At 34.9% G+C, this 22,702-nt stretch overlaps 3 protein-coding genes across 4 annotated transcripts; 1 reads left to right on the top strand and 2 right to left on the bottom strand.

Annotated features, from left to right (window-relative positions):
* Positions 1 to 639: 639 nt before the first annotated feature.
* On the bottom strand, positions 640 to 2,359 carry LOC103937110 (transcription initiation factor TFIID subunit 15). 2 transcript variants are annotated; one of them, XM_009347026.3, is made up of 4 exons: positions 2,200 to 2,359; positions 1,584 to 2,005; positions 1,212 to 1,332; positions 640 to 945 (listed from the first exon to the last, which is right to left on the bottom strand). In XM_009347026.3, the coding sequence occupies exons 2-3, from the start codon at positions 1,985 to 1,987 to the stop codon at positions 1,239 to 1,241; spliced, it is 498 nt and encodes a 165-aa protein (XP_009345301.1). In that variant the 5' UTR covers positions 1,988 to 2,005; positions 2,200 to 2,359; the 3' UTR covers positions 640 to 945; positions 1,212 to 1,238. The 2 variants fall into 2 exon arrangements, with proteins under 2 accessions (XP_009345301.1, XP_009345302.1); XM_009347027.3 differs by having other exon boundaries at positions 1,584 to 2,002; positions 2,200 to 2,351.
* Positions 2,360 to 11,593: 9,234 nt separating this feature from the next.
* Positions 11,594 to 16,350, bottom strand: LOC103937118 (G-type lectin S-receptor-like serine/threonine-protein kinase B120). Its single transcript, XM_009347033.2, has 8 exons — positions 15,777 to 16,350; positions 14,774 to 15,523; positions 13,303 to 13,413; positions 12,971 to 13,212; positions 12,629 to 12,839; positions 12,288 to 12,525; positions 11,995 to 12,145; positions 11,594 to 11,905 (listed from the first exon to the last, which is right to left on the bottom strand). The coding sequence occupies exons 1-8, from the start codon at positions 16,186 to 16,188 to the stop codon at positions 11,594 to 11,596; spliced, it is 2,427 nt and encodes an 808-aa protein (XP_009345308.2). The 5' UTR covers positions 16,189 to 16,350.
* A 1,306-nt stretch (positions 16,351 to 17,656) lies between these two features.
* LOC103937109 (protein tesmin/TSO1-like CXC 2) lies at positions 17,657 to 22,614 on the top strand. The gene is given in 13 exon segments (XM_009347025.3): positions 17,657 to 17,864; positions 18,350 to 18,479; positions 18,482 to 18,503; positions 18,605 to 19,046; positions 19,159 to 19,314; positions 19,402 to 19,952; positions 20,044 to 20,118; positions 20,193 to 20,349; positions 20,445 to 20,543; positions 20,636 to 20,702; positions 21,148 to 21,319; positions 21,416 to 22,193; positions 22,283 to 22,614. Coding segments are annotated over 12 exon segments (2,691 nt in total). The 5' UTR covers positions 17,657 to 17,795; the 3' UTR covers positions 22,167 to 22,193; positions 22,283 to 22,614.
* The last annotated feature ends 88 nt before the right edge of the window (positions 22,615 to 22,702 follow it).

Raw genomic sequence — 22,702 nt, 5'->3', positions numbered from 1 at the left:
TGATGCGTTCAACTTGCACCCCTAATAATCCCTTAATTGGGGTTTCTATAGAAGATATGGAATCACTCGCGTCGGAGTGTTGGTTTCACCAAAAGATATGATTATTTATGGTCCATCCGTCCATGCATGATGTGAACAGTTCCTTTGGTACATATATATTTGCTTGCTTTCTTTCTTTCTTTCTTTCTTTCTTTTTTTTTTTTTTTGGGTCCTTTGATTATATTTATTTGCTTGCCTTTGCAGATATATGTATGCATGTTCTGGATACTCGTTTACAATTCTTTAAGTTCTCAAATATTCCTTGGACCACTCTTAAGATAAAAGCATTCTTGATACTCGGGATGGAGCATCTTCCTTCAATCTGCATATATATCCTCTCTCTCTCTCTCTCTCTCTCTCTCTCTCTCTCTGTGTAAATCAGTATCAGAAAGTAATTAATCAATCAAATACTTGCAGCGAGTAGAGAGAGAAATGTTTTACGGTACAGGTTGTAGTACACTACATGTTATTGTATAAGTAAAAGGAAATTTTATTTTTTTAAGTTGCTAATTTTTTAACACAAGTATTTCTAACATGTGATATACTATCTCATGTTCCCGATCACACCAAAAAACATCTCGAGCAGTGATACTTCAGTCATCCAAGATAACAAGAGACAATTAATTAGATTAATAGTACTACATGCGTATCATATCACAAGAAAACTCATAAAATGCCAAATGATTTAGCTTAGTTAAGGTACATCATAATTCAACTTAAGCTCCCTAACAAGGAGAAATATCCAGACAATGGAAAGAAATGTGGGGGAAGGAAAAGGGAATTGAAAGAGGAAAAAAATATAGAGGGTGATCATCTGGCACACAATAGGGGCTAGCTAGGTAGTTCAAGTCATCATATGGGAATCATGTTTCTTCTCTCAGTTCCTTCAGCAAAGTACAGCAGTACCTGAACAAGATGAGAATCACACATTTATATATTGGTTAAAAAAGTTATTAAAAAAAGTTATTAATAGCTCCCAACAGAGTGCAGAATGATTTGCTTTCGGGTTCGAGGAGGAACGCTCTGTGTCTTGCGGTATTCAACTTCAAGGAGCTAATATCACTTAGTCATTTAATTTACTTAAAAACTAACATATACAAGCTAATATTGCTTAGTCATCTATTTTACTTAAAAGATAACATATACATTTAGGTATGTGCATATATACTCACCGTAAAGCATGAAAATTCTGGGAGGAATTAAAATGGAGACTTGTCATCGTTGGAGTCCCTTGGAGCATTACATCTGAAACATTCCGTTCTGCTAGCGAAGTTGTGCTCATTGCACCCTGACCTGTGTCATTTAATTGAACAATTACCATTATTTTCATGACATGGTAAAGTGGTGGTACATACACAAACATGATAAAATATATGGGCGTAATATTGCTACACGTACATGTTATTATATATTATTGAACCTAATAGCTGCAATGCTTCACTCGAACAGATGCAACTGTTGGGCCAATACCCAACTTTTCAGCCAACAGTATTTTGTGAGCGATTTTGATCAGTAAAATAAAACGACAAAATTTGCAAATTTACCTTGTGCAAATCCAGTCTCCAGATTTCCATCCGGAGCGACCAGAGCTACTTCCACTGCTGCCAAAGCCAAACCCTCTCAGTGACCTAGGCATGTCACCCTCAAAACCACCGCCCCCGCCACTTGACAATTCGTCCTTAGACGCACCACACTTGAAGCAACTGGAGCGGCTGGCAAAGTTGTGAGCTCCACAGTTGCCAATGGTGCAGTACCAGTCGCCGGGGCGGACATCTGGACCAGTGGTGAATCCAAACGAACCACCGCCACCTCCACCTCTTCCACCACCAAAACTTCCATACTCAACTCTCTCCCCACTTTTTGCCTCCCCACACCTCTGGCACGAGTCCCTCCTTTGGAAGTTGAGATGGTGGCATGACCTACAGTTCCAATCTCCCGGCCTGCTCATCTTTCTCTATTTGATCTTCTAGATTTCAGACATGATCAAAACAATAATGTATTAGTTAACTGAAATACTTCATGTATCAATTTTTCATATCAATAAAATATAATCATTGTGTCGAGCAGGTTCCTTAAAAATATCATTTATCAAAATGATAGGCACGGTAACCTAACCTACAAATGCCCAGGAGTAAACTTGAAATTTGAAAAATGCCTCACCTTAAGAAAACAAAGTTGAATAGAAATGCCTGAAGAAGATGAGACTAGTGATGGAGGAATTTGGTGATTAAAGTGATGGGGTTGGGGAGGTTTTTATATTGCTTAAGGGCCTCGAGAAGCGAGTGGTGGATTGCACCCAGTAGAGGTTTAGGTACGTGGTTTTTCTTTTTTGATATTCTCTTCATCACTTTGCCTTCCTTGAACAATGGAATATAACACAAAATAAACTAAAATTAGAAAAAAGAGATAAAGAGAAATTGAAATGGGATTCTAAATATACTAAAGAGAGAAAATTTTAAATTTGATGACAAAGCTTTAACTACTGTTTTTTTAGGGTTTCTATTTGCTAGAGGTTGCAAACGCAGGAACATATCCATTATAAATTTCTTTGGTTAGTTCCATAATTGCCCTTCTTTGTCCAATCATTTTGTATTCCCATAGCTATAGGTTCTGTTTGGAAACACAATTTTTTTTTTATTAAAATGCAGGTATTTCTTGAAACAACTTGTTCTTGTTTAGGAAATGTTTTTAAATGAATGAAAACGCTTTTAAAAAAAATATTATTGGGAGCACTCTTAAAGTGCTTCATGCTAGAAATATCAGTTATGTGCTTCTTGCAAGAAGGACTTCAAGTGTTTTTCCTGGATTAACTTGTATTTTTACTAGCGATTGATTTTAGAAACATTTTCTCTAAAAACACTTTCAGTCATTCAAAAAGGCTTTCCAAACGAGTTCTTAGGAAGCATATAATAGGTGTTTCTTGCAACACATAAGCATTTTTAACTTTTTTTCTGCCAAACATTGCGAGAAACACATTTCAAACATGCCCATAAACAACATAGTTTTAGTGTCAATTAGCAAACCAATATGAGATATGATGAATCTCTATAAGCTATCAGATTGATTACTGCTTAAATGTCACTTTATTATTTACTATGATAATATATTTGTCCACCCCTATTAAAATATATAATCAAAGGATAACTAACCCGTTTAGTGAATCCGGAATGATGAGCGGTGATTCGGTATATTAAATCTGTCGACGGAACTATAAGATGCAAAGTCTAGAGAATTGAGATGAGACTTAAGAGTAAAACTCCATCATTATTGTATGTTTACATCTACCAACTAAATTAAATCATTCAGAGGCCATAGATCTATGCATACATATTATAAAAACTTAAGTATAATTGTAATGTTACGTAATTATAAAGCATATTGAGCAAGGAAAAACATGTTGATTTGACTTTGTTAAGTTAGCTGTACCATATATATATATATATATATATATCTAGAGGTCACGTCCCCACAAAAAGCAAATAGTATGCATTGTAAGCTCTAAACACAGCATAGCCGTGCAGCCAATATCATAAAATTATTGTATGAACCACAAAAAATTCTTTTGACCATATAGTTCATATATTTAGGACCTTCATTAGCAAACAAAGCCAACAATCTTGTTGAGTCAGGATTGGATAAGCAAGAACAAAATTCATTGTATTCTTGCCAGAGAAAATGAATATTCCTCACACGTCGAAAAACCTTAGGGCGAGAAACGACCCCACTACTCTTATTCTTATCTCACAATTCATAACTAAGGAGTGGTCAAGTCTGCTTTTATATATGTAATTAAGAACACCCCATCATGCTAATTGGGTGTCACTATACAAGGAAAAATGGTTGTTGCTTTTCAATATTTTCTGAATATTCTTTCGTTGTACTTAAAAACCAAATTTTATTCCTCCATGTCAAAAGAGTACACTACCATATTTTCTCTTCTCCCAACGGCCTACTCCCAAAGATTAAAGGGATATTTCACTTGAGGCCAATTTTTTATTTATATATTTTAGGATTAAGTCATTTTCAATTTGGAAGAGTAAATTTAGGTATGTGACCTAAGCTGAATTTCCTAGACATTATTTTGTCTTGTATTTTTGGAGTACTCACCTACAAAAGGTCAGAAGCCTCTCAAGTTCAAGTATTTACTTTTCTGGTTAGAACTCAATGTCTTAGGGCTAGTGTACGTAGCATCTACTTAAAGACCACTACTTCATTACGATCATGTGATGGACATCAAATCGTGGCAAACTCTAAATATATAAGCTAGGCTAGTGAGATGATGGGGTTATAAGCTAATTGTTAACCATTATGCCGTCTGGGATATTTCAAAATAAAATCTGCATGGCTTCCACTTAATAATATTCCATTTTTAAAGTATCAAAATAAAATTGTATAAAAAAAAATATTATATTCCATAAGTCAGGATATTATATCCATGAATCGCATGAATCACCCTCACTCATCACTAGATCTAATCTTCTTATGCATAAAATATGATCACACTCGTGCATGTCAGCTGCTTCGCTAAATTAGAGAAGATATGTCACCATTGCCCCAGACATAGCTAGGCACATAACCGAAGCCAAACATAAAAGCTGTTGCATGGCTAAGGAGCTTCAAACGATGAACGTCCAAATTTTAATATATAATTGAGAGAACGTGGAGTAGTGGAGGATCAAAATCAAAGAAAGAAAGAAAGAAAGGAGAAATTAATTGGTAAGAGTTTCGATAAAGATAGACGAATGGAAGCTGATGGATGATGATGGAAGAGGAGTCTTCGAGGTTCAAATTTTGACCATCTTTTAATCCTTTTCTTTTTCTTTTCTCACTAGTAGTACTGATATGCATGGCTTTTTCACTGTCATTTTTTCCTTTTCCTCTCACAATCTTCGTTTTGAATCTTTGAATAATTAAGGGGATTGAAATAAAAATAAAATGGAATTAGTATTCAAGATTACTCACCATGGCATTTTTCTTGGGGAATGGTAAAGAAGGCTGTAGCAAACTGTGAAAAAGCAAAAAGAAAGGAGGAGGGGACTGATTCGATTCTCTCATTGGGAAATGCTTCCATGCATGACCATGACCAAGCCCAGCCCAATGCAATACACCCAAACGTATATTTCTTTTCGCTTTCTCTTTTTAATCTTTTAAATTAAATAAAATGTAAACAATTCTGATTAAAGCCATGTTAAGATGTTTGTGTCCAAGTAGTTCATACATTTTGAGTTTTGTCTTCTTCCCTTATCTGCCAATGGAGAAAAAAGTGATAGGTGCAACCATAACTTTGGACCAGTTTCTAACTTTCACATGCATGCAAGCTAAAAATTTCTTTTTATATATAAAGATTAGAGGATTATGCGAGCTATATTTCTGTGCTTGTGTTTATTTAAATATTTTATCACCAAAACAAAAGAATAGGAAAGATTATAACTCAATTGTAGTCAAAGAAAATATAAAAGCACAAAAGTGAAGTTGTATTATACATTTTTTTTTCAAATGACTGGTATACGCGATTTCCTCATTTACGTAATTTGTGGTTAAATAAGTCGGCAAATTTTGGATTCGACTCGCACTGGATTGGCTTAGCATCATGCACCATAATTGCCAAAATGAGAGATTTTCTAACTGTTAGAAAAGTTAGCAATTTTGGTATATTATTATTATGTTAAGGTGAATTGATATTTTAGGCATTATATTTTCTAATATAATAAGGATTGTGATTGGTTTCTCTTTTTTGGTTTAGAATTAAGTCTCCATAAATACGTACACTTCTTGTAACTTTGTAGGAATTAAATCTTGCAAGATGTAGTTTTTTAAGGATATATAGTCATCTTGGCAATTTTGTAGTGTTCTTCATTTTATTTTTGTCCATACAATAAGATTCAGAGTTTCCAATTTTTTTTTTGGATGACTTTGGATGCGGTCCCTATTTATCAACGTTCTTTGATTAAAACCTTGTTGGGTTTCGATTTTTGATTGAAGTCCCTGAAATGAATGCAATAATGCATTTCTATGTAGGTTATTATAATTTTTAAATTAAAATTTCATATTTGTAGTTATTTATATTGGTGAGATTTTAAATAAAATCCGTAATTTGTTGAAAATATTAAAAAAATTATACTTAAATAAAACTCATGTTTTTTCATTACTTATATTAATGACGTTTTACATACAAAAAATTGGTAATTTTTATACAATACATTTTACTTACCAAAAGTTGGATCATTTTATACAAAAAAAAAAAAAAAAGGTGATACATTTTATATAATGGGTACATTTCATATTAAAAAATAAAATAAAAAAACAATGGGTACATTTTACACAAAAGAGATGGTACTTAAAAAAAAATGGGTACATTTTACATAGAACAAAGTGGTACATTTTTAAAGACAAATGGGTACATTATTACTAAATTATGGGTACAATTACAAATAAAAGGTCAAAAAAAATATGAGTAAAAATAAAAGTTTGGAAAATATGGACACAAAAAGAAATTAATATATGGGTACAAACTAAAACTGAATAGAAAATTGGCACAATTTAGAAGAAAAAGTTGCAAATTAAAATAGGTACAAACTAAAAATAAAAATATATGATACAAAATTTAGCACATAAATATAAATATATCAAATGTAACGTTTCTTACACTAAATGAATAATTTAGAAATAAAATTTAATTATCTTGATATGTAAAATATTTTATTATTGAAATAATTAATGATGTTTATTAAAACCAAGGGACATTGATTAAAAATTGAAAAGAAATAAGGTTTCAATCAATGGAGTTGAAAAAAGAGGGATAGGAACCTAATTTCTCTTTTTTTTTTTTTTTTTTCTAGTTCTTTGATTTGTTATTATGGTATTAGAGCGAGCTCAATCTCGATCCTCTTTGGGTTCATTCTGCTCTTGCAATTGTTTGGTATCGCTCATCATCCCTTCCACTTCTCATTTTGTTCGATAGTTGTTAGTTTTCTTGTGGTTATTTTTGTCAGATTTTAATTTACTTTGTTTTCTTAGGTGTTTTATTTTTTATTTTTTATTTTTATTATTATTTTTATTTTATTTTATTTTATTTTATTTTACGGGTTGGTTGGTATACTTTTTATGTTAGTGTTCTTTTGCTGAAATTATGAATTATTGTTTTCTTAATTGCCTTCGTCGTTACTCTTCTGTGACGGAGTTCTCGAGCAGTAGTTGTTAAAGGAGAAAACAAAAATTGGTTGGACAAACAGTAGAAGCTCATGCCGGTCGAGGATGGTTGTTGACCGCAAAACGGAAGTTGGCGTTTGGTTTGGGACAAATAATGGCTATTTATGCTCCATGTCACCTTTAATTGCGATAAGTTTGTTTGAAGTAGGCATTAGCAGTTTGTCTGTTTGTTTGGAAGTTTGCATTGGCAGTGGTATTAACATTGAAATTTTGCATTGTCATTGATATTACGATTCAAATCTTGCATTGATATTGACACTAACATTAGAATGTTGCACTAGCATTGACAAATGAAGTTTTGCATTGCCATTGACACTGGTGGAATTTTGTATTGAAATTGGCACGGACCATCAGCATAAGTTTTCTTCTTGACGAACTTATCTTGTTTAACATAAGATTTTCGAACCTTCTAATTAACCGAATTGATGTACAAAATTTAACATATGGCATGCATGCAACTAAAACGGGAGAAATTGGGAATTACCGAACTACATGCAAACATACAGTGATTCATGTACATTACAGATTATACCTTGCTCATAGTATTCATTATCTTCAAATAACAGCGATAATACCACGAAATATATTTATTTGTTTTTATCTTATATGTCTACGTAATGCGTGTTTGGTTGCATGCACGTGAGGTGGTAGAGATGAGTGTGACATTCTCACACAATGATAAAAGTTACCTCTTTTCTTTAACTTTTTCGTCCTCCAAAATCTTTTACATTATGCTCGTAGACTCCCCTAAATGTCCATCTCTTTCATCTTTCTTTTGCACGGTTTTCCACCCTTGCCCATCTGCATATATCTTTCATCTTTTGCTACAGAGAAGCCTTTGGGCATTTAGTTACACAACAAAATACAAAATCCCTCAAATTTTCTACCAAAAAATTCCTCTTTATTCTGGTCCTATTTTCCAAACCAGATAGACTAATCATAGGAATGTGGGAGATATCATTGAGAGTGGAGAATATGATCATGAATTCAGTATTCAACGGACTGTAGTGGAACTGTGTTGCCAAACTGCAAATTCACGACTGATCAATTCTTATGTAAACTCTAACCCAAGCTAACAGGCTCTCGAAAAACCTTAGTAACCTTAGTCCAAGTATTACCAAGTTAATTTCTTCTTGAATTGGCAAGGATGTTTTAATGGTGCTAGTTTTTTTGTATTTTCCGTTAAGAAAAAGGAAATTACAATACAAAACTCCGAGCACAACTGAAACCTAAACAACAAAAAATTGAAGGTTGAAAGAGAAGTCAGCGTCCCAAACAAGAAAAAATTGTAATTGTAGGGAGTGATCAAGAGAAGTCAACACATCTGTCGTAAAATTTGCCTCTCTAACAATATGTTTGAAAAGAAGCAACCAGTGTTGGATTTTTTCTTTGGATTTGCCTCTCCACAATAAATTTTTTCAAATGTGAATGTTGCATGGTGAATTTCAACCCACCAGAAAAAAGAATGTGCATTTTCTTTTGCTTAAGGGTAAATAAACTCGAAGATAGAAAACACGCAAAAGTGACAGTTGTAAATGAACTTTGGTTATGAACAACTATACTTAGAATTTGCTAGTATTGCTACCTAGCTACCGTCTACTTCTGAAATTTCTAGCCTTGTGTCGTTGCCTGGTTGAAGATGAAATTGCATCAATGCCGGTTCTCTAGGAAAAGGAAGAGCAATTGTTTCATGCTTAGCATTAAAACAACATCGGACATGCTTGGTTGATCCACGGCTCTTTCTTGCACGCACAAAAGTCCCATCAAAATTTCTCTCATGACTTCACTAATTGAACAAGAAGCAATCAGTGTTGGATCCATCAATTCTATGCTCTTGCCTTCTTTCCAAAAACTCCAAGCCTAAAACAATCAATTTCACACATCTAATTAATTAGCAACAAATACCTTGACATATATAGAAAGTAATTGGAAATATAGATGGAGTTGAGGGGTTTATTAAAGTAGCTTACTCTGCCAAGTAAGTTTAGAGAATGATCTGCCACAAAGAAGGCTGTATTCTTCTTGCCACTTATTATCTCTAATGAGATCACTGCAAAAATGAACAGATCATGTTTTTCAGAAAAGAGGCCATTCATGGCATACTCTAAAAACACATAACACGTACTAACAATCAAAGGAGTTAACACTCAACAAGCTACACCTCAAGGTGTGAGAGTGAAATTTATTGAAATATAATGTAAAAAGTGAAGAAAGTTGAGGTTACACTATAAAACCGATTGGTAATATGGAGAGTATAGCCAAATTTACTTATAACCATGCAGGATCCCTCCTCTCATCAATATGGGATTCGTTTTTGACAAGAAGGTACACCTAGTCAAGTGGCTATATAAACCTTACCTCTCAAGAAAAACAAATACAAAAAACAAAAAAAAGGAGGGACAGTAAACTCACAAAGCTACGTAAATTATCTCTTTTTTGTCACCTACAACTGGTGCAAAGATAATGCATAAATTGAAGCTTAGAACTTAGAGGTCTAGATGAAGACACCAGCCATATATAGGAGCTATACCTAGCTTTTATTGTGAAATTGAATTTCTACGATTAAACAAAATCTTGAGTGATTCTTAAACTGCTTTCCAACACAAACTCAATTGCTCTTCAGCAAAATCTTCTTACTCTTTCTACAATCTCAAAGTCTCCTTTGGAGCAAAAACTGCCTATGATCCCTGAGATAATTTTTTTTTACAGTTTGCTAGCCCGTAGTATAATTCGGTTGATGTACAATTTCAACCACCCTAATTTCCTCTCCATGGCACATGTTTTATACTAAGTTCAATCCAACTTCAGTGATCTCGATGGACATTTGTAGCATTATTTTGCCCTTCATGACCTTAACATTGCTAGAGTTTTACTGCTTTCTTTACATTTCTAGTTAATTTAGATTTCAAGTTACATAGCTTGGCCATCGGCCTAAATTTTACTTTTATGAATGTTTGTAATCTTGATTCCATCTTGAAAAATTACATTATGTTTCTCTGAAATCTTGATAAATATGATATCAAAGCATGTTAATTGACTACATCCAAATTGAGTATGTACTTTGACTTGCCGAAACTATGGAATTTACTACCTTGTCTTACTTTTGCACTTAAATGACCTATGTAGAATAAGTAGCATATGTGTGCAACTATGCAGTGGTCTCACGTAGGAGATGGTGTTGAAGAATACGAGAATCTCAAATTGGAAAATGGACAAAAAAAAAAAAATTACAATACATATAACTAGATGGAGTCGACACACAACATTGTGTAAATATAAGGAAATATATATATCTATTAATTAATGAAACCCTCTTTGTCAACCAAAAGAGGATGAAAATATTACTTAGTCTTCTATCACACAAAAAAATGATGGGTAATAATGTAATTTCACATGTCCAAATTTTACTGTTTTAAGCTTTGCCTACAGGTGATGTTAAAATTCCCCCAATATTAAAAACAAAAACAAAAACCTCTCACTCCCCCCCCCCCCCCACCACGTTCTCTCTCCCCCTCTCCCTTTCAACTTCTCATTTTCTAAAAAAATATGTTCATACACACAAAATGTGTAGGCAAATTCTAGTATATATATATATATTATAACTAGATGGAGTCGACATGCAAATGTTGTGTAAATATAAGGAATATATATAATAAGATTAAAAGTAGATGGAAGGAGAAAAAGTAGGGAGTGAGAAGAGAAATTTGATAGATTAGTTGGTATAATTACTATATTATCCTTACTGTTTATGTTAATTATTCAATTTATTAAGACTGATAAGGGTATAAAGGAAATTTTACATTTTTTGGTTGACAAAGAAGGTTTTCCTAATAATAGTATAGATAAATGATTACACTTTTAATGACATCAAAACCTTTTGTGATAAAGCTATGATCTATACCTACAATGATCTGAAAGTGATTTTTTTTACATAATATTAAATGATTCCACTTCAAAATGACATAGAAATTTTTGTGACAAAATTTCACACATGCGCTACTATGCAGGTGATAAGATGTACATGTCAATCTAGCGAATGTTCCACTTCTAATGGCACTATGATTAAACCCTCACACATGCATTGATGCATGCTGTACAAGTTGTACAATAAGATAATACCGATATGGTAGTAGAGAGTCGTTGTGCGGTCTATCTAAAATCTTCACAAAAAGCAGTCAAATAAATTTATTTTTGGACTGCAAAGATGCAGTCTCCACTCAATTGGATTTGTATACCGGTGGGCACCCGAACATGGCGGGCTGTTAGATAAACATAATTGTATATGATATATTACAACATTAATACAAGTGAACTAAACTCTACACCAAACAGCAGCCTTTGCTACCTAGCTAGCATGTATTGTTGAAGTCGTCACATCTATTGTAGATTGATGTCTTTGCCTACTTGAAGATGAATCTACATCAGTGGAACTTAGCTGACTCCAAGATGCAGGTTCTTTTTTAGGAAGAGGCAGAGCAAATGTTTCATTGCTTAGCATCAAAACAACATCCGACATATTTGGTCGATCCATAGCTCTTTCTTGCACACACAAAAGACCCACCTGAATGCATCTGGTACCTTCATTACTCGAACAAGAACCAGACAATGTCGAATCCATCAATTCATTGCTCTTGCCTTCTTTCCACAAACTCCAGGCCTAAAATTAAACACCCCAATTTCAAAAATCATAATTAAAAAAAAAAAAAAATTAGTACACACATTGCCACAGTTGTAGAATTTGCTTACATTGCCTAGTAAGTTTAGTGGATCATCAGCCTCAAAGAAGGCAATGTTCTTCTTGCCACTTATGATCTCTAATAAGATCACTCCAAAGCTAAACACATCTGACTTTTTGGAAAAAAGGCCACCCATGGCATACTCGGGAGACATATAACCACTAAAATCAGAGGTTAAATGCATCAGGAACTGAATTAATTAAAGAAAAAGGTACAGAGACCATATATATCAAGACCAATATTGGTGTATGAGCATTATGTTAATTCTCGGAAAATAACATGCTGCAAAGCCTTTTAACTTACAATGTACCAACAACCCGGCTTGTTTTTCCTTTAGTGTCACTGTCTGCGAAAATTCTCGCCATGCCAAAATCCGATATTTTAGGGTTCATGCCACTATCCAAGAGAATATTGCTCGTCTTTAAATCGCGGTGAATGATCCTTAATCTTGAGTATTTGTGAAGATATAGGATGCCTTGAGCAATCCCTTCAATAATGTTCATGCGCTTTCTCCAATCCAAAAGCTTCCGTTTGGTTGAATCTGCACTCAATCGAACAAAATCAATGAGAAAATAGGAAATTATAACACCAACATTAAACATATGTAGAACGTGTAAATAGCTAAAAGATCAAACTGCACAAACCAAAAATGAAAGAATCCAGGCTTTTGTTGGGCATATACTCATAAATTAGTATACTTTCTTCTCCTTCAATGCAGCATCCCAAAAGCCTAACCAAATTCCTGTGCTGAAGCTTACAAATAACTAACACTTCGTTTTTGAACTCCTCCAACCCTTGCCTCGAAATTTCGGACAACCTTTTTACTGCAATTTCCCTCCCATCCATTAGCAAACCCTGCAATGGGTAATTTTCATTACATAAAAAACCAAGCACGTTGAAGGTTTCAAAAAATTAATCTTGACAAAGACGAATAAAATTGTGATTAGCTATGTAAAGCTGTGAATTAAGTTTAACTGACGGCTTGCCTTATAAACAGGGCCATATCCACCTTCCCCCAGTTTATTAGCCTTGGCAAAGTCATTGGTCGCAGTTTGTATAGAAGAAAAACTAAACAAGGGCAATTCTTGATCCTTTTGCCTGCCTAATTCCATTATATTCACAATTTTAGCTCCGTTATATTGAATTGGTGACACGTCGGTGGAACCAATTTGGAATAATCTCACTTGATCCGAATTGATAATCTCTTGTTGTCTGCTTGCTTCATCTCCTGCTTACATTAAGTAGGAAAATAGTGTCAATCATTACGGACATTGAGCAATGCAACCTTGCTAATTACAATCACATGAACTGATCAAACCTTGAAGTCTCTTTCCATAATGCAGATAGCAGCATAACGATATTGGCATAAGAATCAAGAGGAAAGCCAAAGGAAGTGCAATAGCCAGCCAGAATTTCAAATTTTTACCATCTGAAAAGTGAAAGACAATGCCAACATTTTGCTAGTAAGTGTTAATTAATTAACACTAACAAAAGTAAAAAAATTGAAGGAATTAAAAAATTTGTGTAAATCTCACCATCTACAAAGAGGGAGATTTGAATTTGAGTATAAGCGGGTTGACATACTATCTTAGCCAACTAATCTCCTAAACCTTTTGTAAACAATAAGTCTTCTTGACTGAGTTTGAGATCTCTCCAATAGATTCTATTTTGCAGGACATAATTTATCTCCAAACTCTGTTATAATACTGGAATCGTGTGATGTGTATGTTATTATATTCAAATTTTTATTTGAAGGTGTATAATTATAAGGAAAACTAACGAAAAGTTCAAAATTTTTTTAGTTTTAATGAAAAATGACAAATAAAGTGTAGTGAATAGTACTAAGGAAGGATAAAAATGTGGTTTTTCGTTAAAAGTAAATTGTACCAAGAATGTTTCATTAAAACTCCTATTATTACATGCAAGTTACAACCTTTAACTGTAGCTATATGCTATTGAATGCGAATATCGTTTCAGATTAGTATTATAAGTTATTGTAATTATGATGGATATGTATATAGTCGTCTCGCATATTTATTTTTTCATTAAAATACATTGCTTAATTCCATAAGGTCAAACAAGAAAACTAAAGAATTCCAAAATACCTAATACGTTTCTGAATACAAACTACATGTTGATTAAACAATGCACCGAGATAAGAATATAAATTCGCTATTTGGTTGTCACCATTAATCCAAGTATATACTAATGTATTTTTGTTGATGTTACCTTATTAATTATTGCAAACTAGTATATACTATGTATAGGAATGTTCTGTTGTAGTTAAACTAGTTGTCTTGTTATTATTATACTAATGTGAATAATTAATCCGGGATGATCTAATAATATAACATGACAAATCATATAATAAAAAAACCAAACTTTTGATTGTATCTTGCACACCCTTATTTGGGAACTTTAACGAAAAGTTTCCAGTACTGTTCATTTTAGCGAAAAATCATATTTTTACACTTAAAAGTCAATCCATGGTATTATTCACTTTACTATTTATTTTATCATTATCATTAAAACTCAAAGTTTTTAAGTCATTTTTATTAGTTTTCCTTCCTTATTTTGTTCCTATTCCTACATTTTTATTTAATTATTCAATTTAGAAGGGCAAAACTAAATACGACTATGTCAAGAAAGAAAATATGTGTGAGGAAATCACTTTCTCTTTTCGAAACAAGGAATGAGTCAAAACCCTCACCCTCTCTCTCGAATCAAAATAGAAGGGATTTTTGGTTTGGTCAGTTAATTAAATTTAAGACATTAATAGTTCTACTTACCACTTGAAGAAGTACTACCACGAATGTAAATAATCCCAGAGCCCTTCTCATCAACAACCTTCAAAATATCCTTCTTACTCTGATAATAAAGTTGACAAACTGGTTGACCATCTTGAGCCGCAACAAATGCAGTGCAAGAACAATTGCTCTTGCACAATGTTTCACAATCACTAGTACCCATATAAATGGATCCATTATTAAACGCAGATGGCAACGAACCATTCATCACAGAAAAATCATCGCCACGGTCACACATAGATGGTAAAGTCGCCAAGCATTTTCCGGTATTACCCCCGCTTGAGTCCTCACACAAACTATGACTCACAGACCAAATATTCCCGTTTGCCAAAAAAAACTGGTCCAAATTTCCAGTTGAAGACATGACAAACCATATGAGGTCGTACTTCTTATTGTTGCTAAAGGTGTAGTAGGCAGCCTCTTCATCAATGGTTTGGTACCTAAAAGTGTAGTCATTATTTTCAGTTGTGTTGTCAAAAATAAACCTTAGGTGTTGTCCATCCCAGAACGCGATATCCATCTGGCGTCCATCTCCTCTCCAAACAGTAAGCTTTGTGAAGTTGATCCGGTCCATGGTTAAAGTGAAGAGACCACGAGCTGGGTTTTGGGGGCTTGCCCAAGAAACAAGGATGTTATAGCTTGGCTGCGTTTTGTTTAGTTCAAACAACCCTAGTTCCATCCCAGGAAGATATGTATCACTTGGTACATCAAAACTTTGCCATATAACAGTACCTATAGAAATCCGACGAATTAGATATCGATGTGAAAATAAATCTCAAGGGTCTGAAAACACAAAAATGTCTGAATTATATTATATATGGAATTTTGACATATAAAAGTACTAATAACTGTTGATCAACAAAAAGAAAAAGATATGTTGGCCGTTGGGGTATGAAAACAGATGTTGTATCCAATAGGGCTACATGTTAAAAAGGGGAATATTGGAGAAACAGAAATTATATACTATCAAAATCTCAGACCGTGCCTGTATCTGCTTCTTTAAGCACAAAATTTCCAGTGTCGAGAAGCGTTGCAGTTGTGTTGGGGGAGGAGGCAACATTTGCTGCGTTGACTATGACTTGCACTAGTCGACGGTCAGAGAGAAGCAGATTCCCAGACCGGATTTGTAGCACACCGGAGGAATCCAATATGGCGACATCGCGGTTACCAACCCAGACAACCTTGGTAGCATCAGCTTTGAACCAAATTCCCAGGTAGTGATATCCCGAAATGGTTTCGTTGAAGAAGCCAAGCTCGAAAATTCCACCGGCTGAGACTAGGGTTTTGTTGTCTGTCAGCATGTCTGCAGGTGTGAGTGTGTCTTTTGCATGAGATGGAGATGAAGAGAAGGAAGACAAAGAGATCAAGAAAATTGTAAGAGGAAGAAACATGGCCATTAATTTACAGAGATTAAGGTGCAGATCTGATCATGGATTATTTGAAACTAGTGATAGTAGAGAGATCTAGATGAAGATCCAGCTATGATCTATCCAACAATGAAAACCCAGCTAGGCGCTTAGCTAGCTGAAGCCTCATAATTTTCACTAGTCAACTGTTTGGGGTTGTCTATATTCTGAGCCAGATTGAAATAGAAATACATATATATATATATATATATATTTATGTATATATGTATATTGGTCAATAAATTACTCACAGAACCGGCTTACAGTTTTGTACAAACCAGTTGACCCAAAAAATTACAGTTTTTTTCTTAAGATGAAAATGCTAAAGAGTACATAGAATCCAACAGAATTGCATGCCAAAGAATCGAACACATAATTCGCTTCACATGGTGACAAACTGACAACTACATGTTTTCAAAGTCATCTTAAACTTTAGGCATTGAATAATTCTTAACTTTCACCAAATTAAGAAAATTCTTATCTTTTAATCCCTGTACAACTAAATAATAAAATTAATACTCAAAGAGTATAGTTCTAGTAGTAATGCATATACTTTTAAGTTATAATATTAGTAGGTTAAACATTTAGTTGTTAGGGGAGGAGAATAGGTAGGTATAAAACTCATACCGTAGTGCATAAAGTGCGTAAGCATAGTTGTTTTTCACCACTGCAGTAAAACGCCATTTTATTAAGGGTGCATTTTTGCTCGCCACCTTCAAGTGGTAGTAATGCTCATCACTCTATTTATCACCGTTACATAATTTAGGTTTTGAGATCATCTAATGATAAATAAGATGATGAACATTACTATCACTTGAGAATAATGAACCTTCTATTAAAAAACCAAATATGCAATTCTGACATAAGAACATTACTATATTCTATTTTCCGACATAAAAAATTGTTTACTTTTTTTTCTTCTTTGGTATAAAGAATGGATGATGACCGCAGAGGTGGGTGTATTGACTTTGACAATATCAAACTTTCTTTCACGAATGCTGATAAGATTCTCAAATGGGACTCTTTCTGGATGCTGCTACCTCACAGTTTAACATTAGTTTTTCTACTAATATTATAAAATATTATGTAAAAAATATGAACTGACACATCAATGCAGAGTCCAACTTTCAAAAGAGTCTCCTTACATTTATCAAAAATCCTGGCCAGATTTTATCAACAAAATTCTGGTCAAAGTTGAGCTTCCCTTTGGTTAATCAACTCAACGCAAATATAGTGAACCTCGTTAATAGAAAGATATTAGATTTGCTAATGATAATGTCCAAGCCCTAAGTTGTAGGCGCATATCCAACAGATTTTCAAAAATATCAAATTTAGTGCTTGGATCCGGCCCATTATTTAAAACCAAGCCCATTAAGACCAGCCCAAATCAACATTACATTACAATTCCCGCTTGGTTTTTAAAATCCCGCTCTCTTTTATTTTTCTTTTTAAGCGAGAAAATAAATTAAAAGAAAAATGTAAAAACTCACATTTTCTCTCAGACTTTCACATTTTCTCACCAGAGGTTAGTAAAGTGGGAAAAATGCAGGCGGAGAATTGTAGGGTTAGGGTTTCGATTAAGCTTCCGAGTTCACACCATGGATTCACCTGAAATTCCCAAAATCAAAGCCAACACTTCACCTTCCTCAGATTCTCCTCCAGTTCAAGTAAATTTATTTTTACTGCCAAATTTCAATCTTTCTGTTTTTGGATTAGGGATTTTTTTACTTCCTTATTTGTGATAATTTTTTAATCTATAGGTAGATCTTTACCCTTTATTTATACCTCCTTTTTGTTGTTATTTTTTGTAGTAAAATTATTGTCTATTTTTGTGAAATAGGTGATTTGTGGATGTGGGTTTTGGTTTAATTTTTGTGGGTTGAGGTTGGTGGGATTGGTGCTTTGTAGGGGTAGTCAAAGTTAGGGTTTTGGACATTTGGAATTTGAGGGTTTAGTGGTGTTTTGTTGGAGAAGTTGAATTTGTGATTTTGGGGTCTTTCTCAATGTGCAATGCAATCTGTTGTCTGCGAGTAATTGATGATCAAACGTTGAGTCGAGGCGTTAGTAGTTTGTCATTTCTGTTTCTGAATTGAGCATTGGCTATGTTGGTAGGAAATTGAATCTTTATTCATATATGTTTCCTCTAATTCAGGAGTCACCAGTCTTCAGTTACATAAGCAATTTATCACCAATACAGCCTGTGAAGGCTTCACATGCAGTGCAAGGGTTCCCGGGACTTAGCTCTCCTCCTCTTGTGTTCACGTCACCACGCATAAATACACTCCGGAAACAAGTTTCCTGAAAAGGTCCAGTATACACTGAATTCTAGTTCCAATTGTTTTTTCTTGGGCAGTCTCTTTGTTGTTTCCGTGTTTGCTCACTTTGACAGTTTCTTTATTTTTACCAGGCCTCAACACCCGCAATTATCCAGTGTAGGAAAAACGAAAGCACATGATGAAGCCAAAAAGTTTGTTGATGTTCCAGTTGATTCCAAGAAACATATCACCCAACTGCAGATGGGATTGATTACTGATACTCAGGACTGTGAGACCAACAGTTCCTCGGAGGGTGTCGATGAATACTTAGCTGATCCCATGGAGATGGACTCTACGAATTCTTGTCAATCAGTCAATCCATGTTTGAAAGAATCTATCAATGCATCTGAATCTGAGGCACCACCAGAGAAGGCTAAAGAGGACCTTGACGGAAAGCAATTTGATCCAAAACCTGTGAAAAATAAAGTGCATAGTGATGGTGAGTTGCCATCTTCTGAGTGCCCAAAGGTTGGATCCGGCTTATCCATCGATAATGCTTTCAATGGGGAGTATCACCTAGGTTTTCATAATCAGGTAACTTCAGATTCTTGGCTTTACATTATAAGGAAAAGGACTAGGACATTTGATTACAAGGGATGTGATTGTTCCACATGTTCTTACGATTGATCCAACTTTTAAGTTACAGGGTATCGGAGGTAGACAGCAGGATGATTGTGATCATAACCCTCCATCTCCTCCTGGACGTTTGCAGATTGGTCAGGTGTATGAGGATTGTACGGAGAAGGTTGGTGGAACCTCAAAGGGAATGATTGGAAACATGATATTGCATGCTCCTAATAAGGTATGCCATTTCATATGAGTTTTTAGTTACTGTATGCTGCTAGGATATATTTAATTTTTCTGTATAATAACCGCAAGATTATTGTAGGTCAAAAATGACCAAGGTGGCATGCATAGACGTTGCCTTCAGTTTGAAGAGGCACCTCCTTGTGCCACTGGAAAAGGAGACAGTTCTTCTGTAGAGAAAGTTAACAATTCAGAACCACCTGCCAGCACAGCAGAATTGGAGATTGTGCAAGTACCTAATGCAGCAACTTCCAAGAGACAGATGGGAGCCTCATTGCCACCTCGGTATGGTGGAAGCTCTCCTTTAACTGTTCCCAAACCATCAGGTATTGGCTTGCATCTAAATAGCATAGTCAATGCTGCACCTGTTGTTCGTGGTGCAACAACCATAAAATTAGCAGATCACTACATTGGTGTGCAAGTTATGAAATCATCATCTGTTGTGAACCACCATTTACCTGAGAATGTTAGGGATGAAACTGAGAATTCAATTGCCGCAAGCTCCTCCATCACCCAGTCTCCCGATACTGTGGAATTTGAGCGTCATGGATCTCCACCCGAGAAGAGCAAATTAGATTCTCAGAATGTTGATAGTTATATGGAGTTGAACCAATCTAGCTCACAAAAGAAAAGGTCAGAGGCATGGTCTTTTATGTAGTGTGGTAAGATTCATTCATCATATCCATCTGCAGTTCAAATACGTGTTTGTGTATGACCCCTCCAGGAAAAAAACACCAAGCTCTAAAGATAGTGATGGGTGCAAGCGGTGCAACTGTAAGAAGTCCAAGTGCTTGAAACTGTAAGTTGATCTACTTTTTGTTAAATATTATAAGTGCATATTTGTTTGTCACATTTTAATACATTTCTTTGCAGTTATTGCGATTGTTTTGCTGCTGGAGTCTATTGTGCCGAAACTTGTGCTTGCCAAGGATGCTTTAATATACCTGATTATGAAGATACGGTTCTTGAGACGAGACAACAAATTGAAGCCCGTAATCCACTTGCATTTGCTCCCAAGATTGTACAGCTAGTGAGTTTCCAACAAAATTGTGGTACTAACCCTTTTCGGTTACTGATGGTATACCTTAATCTTGTAAACTGAACGATTGTATTTGCTTGTGACAGGAAGAAGAAATTCAATTTACACCAGCCTCAGCAAGACACAAAAGGGGATGCAATTGCAAAAAGTCAATGTGTCTGAAAAAATATTGTGAATGCTATCAGGTCTTGAATACTGATCTATATTTCCATGCCACAGTGTTTGTTATCTTTTCTTTTCAGTTCATCTTATATTTGTGAATTGCTTCATCTCAAAGGCCAATGTTGGATGCTCCAGTGGATGCCGGTGTGATGGATGTAAAAATGTTTATGGCAGAAAGGGAGGTAAGCCTCTAAACCAAGAAACAGTGTTTCCCAATTCCATGTGATAACATTCGTAGTGTACTTGTTTTACTATGGATAACAAAGAATGTTCCCTTCATATTTATAGAATAGTGTATTCATGCCGTATAGTCTACTATGTTGTGTTGTCTACTTGTTGAAACATGATTTCACATATCAATGGTCTTGATAGACAGCCTAGAAACAGAATTAAGAAATCACCTAACAAATGGATCATAGAATATTACATAATTTTAGTGTATTCATTAGGACTTACTTTTATCTAAAGCATAATGCCTAAAAGAATGGGCTTGTGAAAGTAAACTAGAAAGAATTGTTGCTTTGCTGAAAGATATATGGAACTACACACAAGTATTTGTTTGCCAGAAAAGTTGATCAGTTAGACTCTGTTTGTCTTAATACTGCACTTCAATCTTGTTTTCTATAGATTTTGTTCCAATAGAGCATGGTGTGATTAAAGACACGATCAGTGACAAAGCCGGTAAGGAAACATTTGATGAGAAGCTGGAAATGGTGGCAACAAAGAAAGATATTTTGTCTACTGATTTGTATGATTCACACAACCACACTCCATTGACGCCATCATTTCACTGCTCAGAGTAAGAATCATTGTTTTTGAAGTCCCAATTATCCTGAAACGCTAAATCATAATGTGATTCTAATTAATTTTGATTGTTTATTTTCTTTTTGTCTAGTCATGCAAATAACATACCAAAATCCCCGTGCCTTCCTACAAGTTACCTTCGATCACCTGAATCTGATCTTACCATCATATCATCTTATGAAAAATCAACAAGATCCCCTCTGAGAAATTCAAAGACAGGTGGCATTCTTCTGGAGACAAGTAAAGAATTATCGAATATGGGTTATTACCACTGGCGAGAGGACTATGACAACATTGGAGTAGCGCATACATTTTCAACAAGATACGATGCTGCCCCCACTACATGCCATATTACTCCATTATCAGATCTTTACTCAAAGGCCTCTGCTTCTTCCACATCATCAAGAAGTGATTGGAAAAATGCTTCACAAGCTCAGCTGTGTCCTGGAAGTCAAGGTCTGTCATCTAGTAGTTCTCTTCATTGGTGCAGTTCACCTGTCACCCCAATGGCTCGGTTAGGTGGGACGAAATCTTCTCAGGGTCTTGACTTTGACAATGGGCTTTATGACTTTCTGCAAGAAGAAACGCCTGAGATACTGAAGGACAGTTCTAATCCTATTAGGTCTGTGAAAGTTAGTTCCCCCAATAAGAAACGGGTTTCTCCTCCTCACAACCACAATCATGAGCTTGGTGCAAGCTCTTCAGGGAGCTTGAGAAGTGGCCGCAAGTTCATATTGAAGGCTGTCCCTTCGTTCCCACCCCTTACCCCTTGTAGCAATTCCGAAGGTAGTAATATCATTCAGAACACTAGTAACCTTCACGATAAGGGCAGAAAGAAATGAATGGCCGTGACACTGATGGAGTCCACAGTGAGTACCTCGTCATTCCACTGCTTGCTACTCATATTATAGTTCTGAAGTTGTCATCAAAATGCTTACCTACATGTTTCTTGTTTCAGTTTTTACTTTGGGGGTGTCTCTGGTTTTTACTTTTTGCAATTGGAAGCAGAAGACGTTTGCCGACATTGTTCTGTGGGCTCAGTTGTCCGGTTCGAGTGTGGAAACATCTTCAGATATCTTACAAATATTTTCCCCCCTATTTTTGTGATGTGCAGTCATTCGATTTGGTATGTAAGTGTACCAAAGTGGCAGCATTTCGCAAAGGTTATTGCATAAAATTGGAAACGCAACATTGTCATCTTGTTTCTCATGATCTTAGTTATCATTTAATTGTTGTTACAATTTTATTCCCACTTAGGCAATGACTACTGATTGTCCCAGTTCTTGGTAATTTTTGTTATCCTTTTCTATTTTTTGTAATTTCGAAAAATAAGTTAAATTCAATCTTATGGGATAACGATTTATTCGATAAACATGAT

Source organism: the organism of the source record quoted next, unplaced genomic scaffold, assembly GCF_019419815.1.
Source record: "Pyrus x bretschneideri cultivar Hongxiangsu unplaced genomic scaffold, Pyrus_bretschneideri_v1 Contig1, whole genome shotgun sequence".
NCBI classification, from domain to species: domain Eukaryota; kingdom Viridiplantae; phylum Streptophyta; class Magnoliopsida; order Rosales; family Rosaceae; genus Pyrus; species Pyrus x bretschneideri.
The sequence above is the reverse complement of the archived record's forward strand: the minus strand, read 5'-3'. Positions and strand labels throughout refer to the sequence as shown.

What these genes read in the sequence shown, in the direction of transcription:
- LOC103937110 (XM_009347026.3), bottom strand. Translation starts at nt 1,987, where the DNA reads ATGAGCAGGCCGGGAGATTGGAACTGTAGGTCATGCCACCATCTCAAC. An exon ending in GGAGACTGGATTTGCACAAG is followed by an intron (nt 1,333 to 1,583) that starts GTAAATTTGCAA and finishes TAAATGACACAG; the next exon opens with GTCAGGGTGCAATGAGCACA.
- LOC103937118 (XM_009347033.2), bottom strand. Translation starts at nt 16,188, where the DNA reads ATGGCCATGTTTCTTCCTCTTACAATTTTCTTGATCTCTTTGTCTTCC. An exon ending in TGGTAGTACTTCTTCAAGTG is followed by an intron (nt 13,414 to 14,773) that starts GTAAGTAGAACT and finishes TTCACTTTTCAG; the next exon opens with ATGGTAAAAATTTGAAATTC. An exon ending in GATATGGCCCTGTTTATAAG is followed by an intron (nt 12,840 to 12,970) that starts GCAAGCCGTCAG and finishes TACCCATTGCAG; the next exon opens with GGTTTGCTAATGGATGGGAG.